The following is an 8,326-nucleotide window of genomic DNA, read 5'->3' on the forward strand; positions in this document are numbered from 1 at the left end:
ACCAAGCTTTCTTGGGTTAGCTGTGCACCAGTTGCTGGTCTGCACTGCCATTCCTGTGCAAAGTTCCCAGGGGCCCGAATGATATTTGATTTTCAAATTTTCTGCCCCTTTTATAATTCAATGATTATGCTAAATTTAGAATTCAAATTTAAAATGTGAACAATATCTTTATTTTAATATAACTTTTGTGTGCATAGAAACCATATAAGTAAAAAAAGTGTAAGATTACATAGGTGATTATATTACAAAAGGGAGAAAAACTAGTGTCTGAATATTGCATTCTGGATAGAGTTCCAGGTATATATATATAGTAAAGCTTTAAAGAGACCTATTTCTTAAGCTGAGCAGCTGACCCACCTCAGAGCAATGCTCTCTCCTTCTCACAACCTTAGTATTTTTTTCCAAAAGGCCCAGATTTGAGTAAAGGGGAGCACCGTGAGCGCAGAATCCGGGCATAAGGGCTGTAGTCTGTTGAGCTTTGGCAGGTGGGTGTTCGGGGAAGTAAGTTACGAAGAAATGGTTTCTTCCCTGGGGGCTGTTGGTTTGGTTGCTGGTTTTCCTGGTTGGCACCGAGGCGCTTTTTGGTAGAAGCCTGGCCTTGGAGTTTCAGCACAGTATGATACTGCTCCGCGATGCATGCTGCCTTCTTCCGAAGGTCCAGTTTTACTAGCATCATGTTATTCTGCAGCTCAGCCAGGGTCTGATCCTAAGGAAGATCAACAAAGTTATAGAAAACATTTCTGTCTAATCTGTTAGAGAAACAGGAGGGCAAGGTAATAGACACTATCCACTACTAGTTACTAAAACTGCTTTTTACAAAGATTAACTCTTTATGCTTAGAGCTTTTAACTGAATAGGAGGGTATTTTCTTTAAGACCCAAACAAATAGCACTGAATAGAAGGACCTTTTCTAACACGTCAGGTGGTATGAGCTTGAATGATTTTACTTAACCTCCAAGAGCCTCAGTTCCTAGGTATCAAATTAGCCTAGGATTTTTTTTTTTTTTTTTTACATTTGAATACATCTGGAATCAGGATGCATTTACTGATGACAGTGTCATAGCTTAATTGTTAGTGTTTTATCTTACAATTGTTTCTTATAATCTAAGCATCTTGGATTAAATATGATAGTATCTACCTCTCTAGGGTTGTTATAACAGAAAAAGCCTACAAATTCCTTAACATAATGCCTTGTACTTAGTGAATGGTTATTTTGCAAGGAAGAGAAACTCCCCTCACTGTAAGATTAGCCTAAAAGTCTTTACCTTTCTCTTTCTCATGTATACTCTGAAGTGGGCTGATGGGAGAAAGTGGTATATAGGCTTCCCTAACCTGTTTGATTAAGATGTCATCACATGTGGCCAAGGCTTGGCGAAGTTTTCCTGCTCCAGTGCTGTGGCAACAGGCTCTTTCTGCTGACTGGAGAGACTCACCAAGTTTCTGAAGCTCTGTCCGCATTAGCCTTATATTCTGAAAAAGGAGGAGTAGGAACCAAATTGTGGCGAAGATCAACCAGTGATCTGGAGGAGTCGGAGAACCATTTGAAGAGAAGTAAAACTAGAAAGGCTAGTCATTTGAATGAAGTAGCCATTCTCTAGGACTGCAGAGAAAACATCTTGTCCTCATATGAACCAGGGATATAGTGTTGGAAATTGCCTTAGGTGAGAGCTTTGGTAACAGAGAAAGGTAATTACCTTCTGGCCCTCCTCTAACTTCTTGTCCACATCAACGATGAAGGGCTTGGCTGAGGGTGGTGGTTCTAACATTTTCTGATATTTCTGCAGCTCTGAGAAGGAAACAATAACCTTACATGTGTAGGCTTTCTAGCCTTGGACTTATCTCTTTAACTGAATTAACAGTAGCTTGCAGCAGACATAACAAGTGATGCTATGTGCATCCTAGGATGAAAGGTCAGGGGGATGTAGCTTGGAGTTGAGGAAATTATGTTGGAGCTGGCACCAGAAGGCCCAAGTTTGAAGAACAGCTCTTCCCTGAAACTGTTATGCTTCCTGGCCCTGTCTCCCTCACCTTCAGTGGTGGAGCTTAGCTCTGCTTTGCATTGTTCCAGTTTAGCTTTAATCTCCTGGAGCTGCTGGGTGGAGGCAGAACCCGCCAACCTTTGTGACCGCCGTAGGGACAGTTCAGACCCTGATTGTTGATGGGCCACTGGCTGCTGTCTGGTTTCCTTCAAGAGAGCTTCTAGCTCTTCAATCTTCTCATCCCGCTCCTAAGAAGGAAGTAGAGAGCACAATTCCATTCAGAGTCAGACAAATCCTACAGGAATAGGTGACTGAACAATGAACAAAAATTTCCCTGATACATGGGCCTCAAAATCCTGTTTGTTAGCACTTACACCATTTCCTGGCCAAACTCTTAATCAATTAATTAAACATAGACTGACACGTACAAAGCACTAAGGAGACTATAGAAAGGTGAATTACATATTCCTACCCCTATGAGAGTTTATATAATGTTTATCTCAGGCAAGCTGGCGATGGGAATCTGAGCAGCTAGTTGGGACTGGTTCAGGGCAACTCACCTGAAGTTCTTCTTGGTAAAAACTTGTCAGTGATTCCTTGAGGATCGTTAGTTTCTCTTCATACATTTCCTCTAGTAGTTCCTTTTGGGTGTCCAAATGTTCACTGTCAGAGAAGAGAGAAGTGAGTGAAGATTCTGAGTGAGCTTGGAGAGCAGATCTTGAGGCACTACTCCATCCTAGTCTCTGCTTCCCACCCTTAGGTCTAGGTGACAGAACAAGAGGGGTTACTCAGCTGGTACCTGCACCACTGTTCCCGTTGTTGCATTTGCTCCACCATCTCATTGCAAATTTCATCACGGAGCTGCATCTCCAGCCTCAACTTTTCCTGCCGTTCTTTCAAAAGCAGTGCTTTCATGGCTTCCACCACCTGTAGAAGCTCCTAGGAGGTAAACACAGGTCAGAGGTCACTAGAAGCCCATGCCCTAAAAAGGCACAGGCCTACCTGGAAGGTAGCATGGAAAATGTATAGCCATCAAGCTGCTGCACCAAAGCTTTCTTGCATTCTCACCTCCTTGCCATATGTGGAGATGTCAACTTCATTTTCAATATCATCATCAAGGCCTGGGTCTGTTTTAGCTCCAGTCTCTAAGCTGGGAGATGCCCGCAGACTGTGTTCCTTGATGAATGAATGTAGCGATGGGAATCCCAGTTGCACAGGTGGAGCATGCACAAGCTAGTGAGGGGGGAAAAAATCTTAACTGAATCCATTTCTAGTCCCTAGTAGCTTCCTTAAGTACAGGTACCAGCCCAAAGTGAGCACAGTCATCACACCTATAGCTTCTCACCTGGCTAGTAATGGCTGAGAACTTGGCCACATGAAGGGTCTCATCAAAGGTAGATGCACAGGGATTCACATTGACAATCATGCAGGAGCGGCCTCGGCCTGTGAAGAAGCCTTGGAACACTCGAGTCAACTTGCTGTCACGGAAGGGAACCAGGTTCTGCTTTGACCTGGCAGGGAATCAGAGAACAGAGCTGTGAGCAGAACTCCAGCCCTTGGGGGTATCCTAGCACTAGCCCCAGTGATGACCGGGAAGTCTCTTAGCAAACTGCAGAGCTCCAGGCCATCCTGGCTTGCAGTGAAAAGCTTACCGGTTCTGCTGGTTTTGGCGCAGGGCAGTAATACAGCGGCCCAAGGTGTGCAGAGAAGTGTTAATGTTTCCTGCTTCCTTCAGGCGCTCACCACTCTTTTGATCTTTGCAGCGCTCCGAGCCAGCCAGATCACAGAGTGATAACCTTGAATGATGGACAGGATCTAACATAAGGACCCCACATGTTATGAGCTTTCTAGCCCTTTGTATAGTTTTAGGGAGGGGAGGACCCATGAAGAATCTCTGTACCCAAGGAAGGAGAGCATGAATCTAACGGAAGTAATTCCCCTGAGGACCGCTCTCGTCCCCTCCCCCAATTACCATTTATTGCCAAGAACCCAAATTTCTAAATGGAAAAACTTACTCGCTAATCTTGGGGATTATATCCCCTTCCCCCTGAAGGTGCAGGATCCGGACTGAGAAGATGCTATGACTGGAAGTTAAGAAAGAGCGAAAAGTCACTGCATATCTTCTATGACCAGGTGGAGGACTAATGTTTCCTGGAACACAGTGAAAGAAAGGCTGACTCATAACCCACTAACCTGCGGCTGGAGTTCTGGTTCAGGTGGGTGCTGGCAAAGCTCTGGTTTTTACGACCCACTTTCAGGAGTTTCCAGGCCTCCTCAGCATCCTGAACATGAATCCAATTGAGATCTGAGAGGCCAAGGAAAGAAGGGCATACATAAGAGGGGAGCACCTAACTCTTTTCCTAGTCTCTCCCAAGGTCCCCTCCAGGGTTCATGCTAGCCTCCCTGCTTTCCCATACCTTTCACATAGGGATTGCCATTCTGATCCTCACACAGCCGCAGTGTCTGCCTCTTGCGCTGCTGGCTATGTGGTTCTAACAGGTCATAAAGCAGTTCATTGTAGATCTCAAAAAAGGAGATCCAGATGGAGAAGCGAATATCTGCAGGGACACTTACTGGGGCAGTGTCTGGCTGTGCCCATTGGTGACTCGTTTCTGGGGAAGAAGCCAATGTACAGAGCATCAACTCGAGTAGTCCATCTCCCTTTTGGCCTGCAGGGGCCTCAGAAGGTGGAGCTCAGGTTGCAACCTCTGGTCTGTACCCCTGGAAGTTTTTGGGAGTAGAGAATACGTCCCTACTGTTACTTGGCACAGAGCCCAGTCATGGTACATACCATCCAGCTGGCTACTGCTGGTAAACTGACTGGTGGAGGAGAGCCCAGCAATGCCACTGTCAAAGCTGGTGCTGGTACCCATCCGACTTTCAATGTAGACATTCTTCTTTAAGGAGGTGGACAGCTCCTCCTGGAGGGGTCCAGGGATAAGATAAGCACAAAACTTTCTGGAGACTTTGTCCCCCATCCCTGCCTCTGTGAACACCAACACTTTACCTCTTGGAGGCCTCCATTTATCAGGGCCAGTTTCTTCAATTCCTCCTGCCGGATCTGCTTGCTGTCTAGCCACATTACCTCGTTGAAGAGCACAGGCTTCAGATCAGGTGTTGGATGAAGTTGGCCTTGGAGACTATTGAAAATCAGAGCCAGGGACCGGGGCAGGATCCCACCATCCTTGATGGTACCTGGAGGCATGTGAAAGGTGGACAGCTGTAGTAGGTGCTGTTCCCCAACTCAGAGCATCAAAAGGCAAAGACAGTCAGCAGTTCTGTGAGGCCTATTACTCACCTTGAATTGTGTGGGTTTTCCCTGAGTTGGTGACTCCATATGTATAGATGAGCCAGTTCTGTCCTTTAAGTACATCCTTGACCATCTCCTTCACAGTCAGGTTGAAGAAAGATTCCTGGCCCACTTCTGGCCCAAAGATCTAGAGACACACCCAATTTCTCAGAGGCCCATCCTTCGTCTCCCACTTTTCTCTGTGCAGAGCCAGCAGATACATCCCTTCCTGGGTGGCTGGCTCTGGAGACTACTCAAGCAACTTCTTCCTGCATTGCTGCCAGCTGCTGCCTAAATACTCTCTGCCAGTCCATTTTTCATCCAAATCAACAAATACTTATGGAATGCTATCCACTAAGTCCAATGCTGCACACAAAATGGAACAACATAATGTTCACAAGCATGGGCTTGGGAAATAGATGGATCTAGACTCAAGTCCTAACTCCACCAATGACTAGCTACATGGCTTCAGCAACATTATACTCACCGAGCCACAGTATCCTTACCAGGAAATTAGGGACAATGATGATAATAATAACAATAGAGTTGTTGGGAATTAATGCACATAAAGTACTCGACACACTGACTAGCACATAACAAGTGTCTCCCAGATTGTAGACATGAATATATAAGGAGTCACAGTCAAGTAAAAAGCTTTCCTTCTAAAGAGGGAATAAAGTTGCCCTTAAGTGTTGGTCCCTTGTTCACATGTCAGTAACTCCGTACCTGGGAAAAGGTGAATCTGTGGGTGGCCTGTCCAATTCCTCGCTCGTTGCTCTTCTGGGCAAAAGAGTCCTTGGGTGCCTGTAGGGCAAGGGTCTCTATATTCTCAATACGGACACAACCCTGAGAAGGGGGAAAACACAGTTGTCACAGAAGGGAACACTCCTGGGAACCTCTACTGTACTGTATCATTCCACCTTGAATCCTCCCTCCTCAGAAACTTACCTGATCCTCCTGTCGTTCTAACTCTGAAGATAACAAGGGCCTGACCCTCAGGTATACTTTCACCTTCTCTGTACTATCTTCAGATGGAACCTGTGGCAGAATTCCAGGCCAATATCACAGATTAATCTCAACAGTTACTTCTGAGCAGATGGGAAAATATAGCATATTTCCTGGGAATCATGCTAACACTACCTCTATTCCACCTCAAATGACTCTGTGCCATTACTTGGGTTCCATAATCATTCCAACCCACATGGAGTTTTCAGTACTTAATCACCCTTCCTTGTCTCTTCACTATCCTGAAAACTTGGCTTACCACAGATTATCTGAGTCAGAACTAGTTGACTGGTATGAAGATCAGTGTGTGATATAGCAAAAGACAGCAGTTAAGCACCTTGGAGGCAGACATACCTGAATTTGAGTCCCAATTTCATAATTTAGTAACTATGAGATCTTGAACAAGTTCTTTAAATTCTTTTCACCTCAGTTTCCTCATCTGTAGATTGGGGTTAATAACAGCACCCACCACGTTCATTCAACAGATATTTAGAGATCTGTCTACTTTGGCCCAAAAATTCTAAGAGCTCTGGTAGTCCACAGTGAAGAACATTAACAAGGCTCCTGCTCTCATGAAACTTCTACAAAAGGGGAGACTTCTGAGTAGAGTTCTTCTCAACCATGGCCATTTCCCTTTCAAGGGACATTTAGTAATGTCAGGACAGGTTTCCTGGTTGTCACAAATGGTAAGCAGCTACTGACATCTAGTGGGTAGAGGCCAGGAATGCTGCTTAACGTCTTACAACGCACAGGACGGCCCCGTATAACAAAGAATTATCTGGCCCCAAACATCAATAATGCTGCAGCTGAGAAACCTCAGCTCAGCAGAAAGAAAGGCTCCTTAAATGGAAGCTGTGGTTGATATTAAAACCTGAATGTACATTCCACCTACATAATGGCAATATGACCTTTTGCAAATTATTTAAAATGTCTGGGACTCATGGTGAAGTAGACACAACAATTGCCTTCCCTCATAGGATTAACTGAGAGTATGCATTTGAGGATGTTTCATTAATGCAATGCAATTAATAGTTTTCTTATGGACACACAACTGTACATTCTCTACTTGTCATGCTCTTAATTTTGAGTTGATCCCTCAAACCCTAGGATTGCTGGATTTTTTACCTCATGCTACTCTGTATGGACAACTAGTAGGCTGAGGATATCACTTTCTGTCCCCAAGCCACTCTTCAACTCCTTTACCTGCTGCTTGTCTTCCAGGGAGGTGGAGATGACAGAGCAGTCTGACAGCAGGTCCTTGCGTACCACAGATCCCAAATCTGCAGCTGTGGACTCAAACATGGGGGAGACTACGACCTCCTCATCCGACAGCAAGCCGGCTGGTGGAGAAAGGATCCCTTGTGACATTTCAGCAGGGGCAGTTTAGGTCTAAAAAGAGACAAGAGTGGGTAGAGAGGAGAACCTTAAGGGATAAAAGGGGCAGCAAATTCTGGGTAAGAAACAATTCCCTGGCCCCAGGACAATCTAGTCTCGCTGCCTGAATTCTTACTCCTTTTCCCCTTAAACTACCAGCAAAGGGGAAGGGAATGAGAGAAAGAGTTAATCATTTAATCCAATCTGAGGCAGCATTTCGGACCGCGAACAGGAATGAACAGATATCCGGCTCCGAAAGCATAAGGCCACGCTCCAAGTAGGGTGCCTCGCTCAACGGTGTCGTGGAGGCGGTGTCAGTAGCCCTAGGCTCCTGCTCCAACCTCGCCTCCCAGGCCCACAGTGAGGACAGTGGTATTAAGAAAAAAAGGGATGGCGGCAGTTCCGCTTTCTGAAAGCCGAATCCGCCAGGGCAAAAGCAAGTACCCCAGCTGGGCTCAAGCACAGCCGCACACTCACCCGAAGACGCCACACTTCTCCTACGGTACCGGCTCACTCTCACTCCGCGGCCGAACCTGGACTTTCCCAGCCTGAGAGCACAACTCCGCCCACGAGGTGCACCTTTGTTACTGATACAATGTTTTAAACTACGCGCTGCTTTCGTTCGGCGAATCAGATAGCGAAATCTGCACCTACCAATCGGCGCAAGGGGGCGGGCGAG

General features: G+C 45.8%; 1 protein-coding gene across 1 annotated transcript; it reads right to left on the reverse strand.

Annotated features, from left to right (window-relative positions):
* Window positions 1–141: 141 nt before the first annotated feature.
* Window positions 142–8,263, reverse strand: KIF20A (kinesin family member 20A). The gene is made up of 19 exons (XM_082621170.1): window positions 8,125–8,263; window positions 7,477–7,662; window positions 6,217–6,306; window positions 5,995–6,114; window positions 5,278–5,416; window positions 4,987–5,174; window positions 4,771–4,900; window positions 4,397–4,591; window positions 4,173–4,284; window positions 3,995–4,063; window positions 3,632–3,775; window positions 3,325–3,490; window positions 3,048–3,212; window positions 2,779–2,918; window positions 2,540–2,642; window positions 2,029–2,227; window positions 1,695–1,786; window positions 1,333–1,470; window positions 142–706 (listed from the first exon to the last, which is right to left on the reverse strand). The coding sequence occupies exons 2-19, from the start codon at window positions 7,639–7,641 to the stop codon at window positions 389–391; spliced, it is 2,673 nt and encodes an 890-aa protein (XP_082477296.1). The 5' UTR covers window positions 7,642–7,662; window positions 8,125–8,263; the 3' UTR covers window positions 142–388.
* Between the last annotated feature and the right edge of the window lie 63 nt (window positions 8,264–8,326).

This window comes from Mesoplodon mirus, assembly GCF_964341445.2.
Source record: "Mesoplodon mirus genome assembly, chromosome: 5".
NCBI lineage: Eukaryota > Metazoa > Chordata > Mammalia > Artiodactyla > Ziphiidae > Mesoplodon > Mesoplodon mirus.

What these genes read in the sequence shown, in the direction of transcription:
- KIF20A (XM_082621170.1), bottom strand. Translation starts at nt 7,641, where the DNA reads ATGTCACAAGGGATCCTTTCTCCACCAGCCGGCTTGCTGTCGGATGAG. An exon ending in ACAGATTCACCTTTTCCCAG is followed by an intron (nt 5,417 to 5,994) that starts GTACGGAGTTAC and finishes GTGTGTCTCTAG; the next exon opens with ATCTTTGGGCCAGAAGTGGG. An exon ending in GCTAAGCTCCACCACTGAAG is followed by an intron (nt 1,787 to 2,028) that starts GTGAGGGAGACA and finishes TTTCCTTCTCAG; the next exon opens with AGCTGCAGAAATATCAGAAA.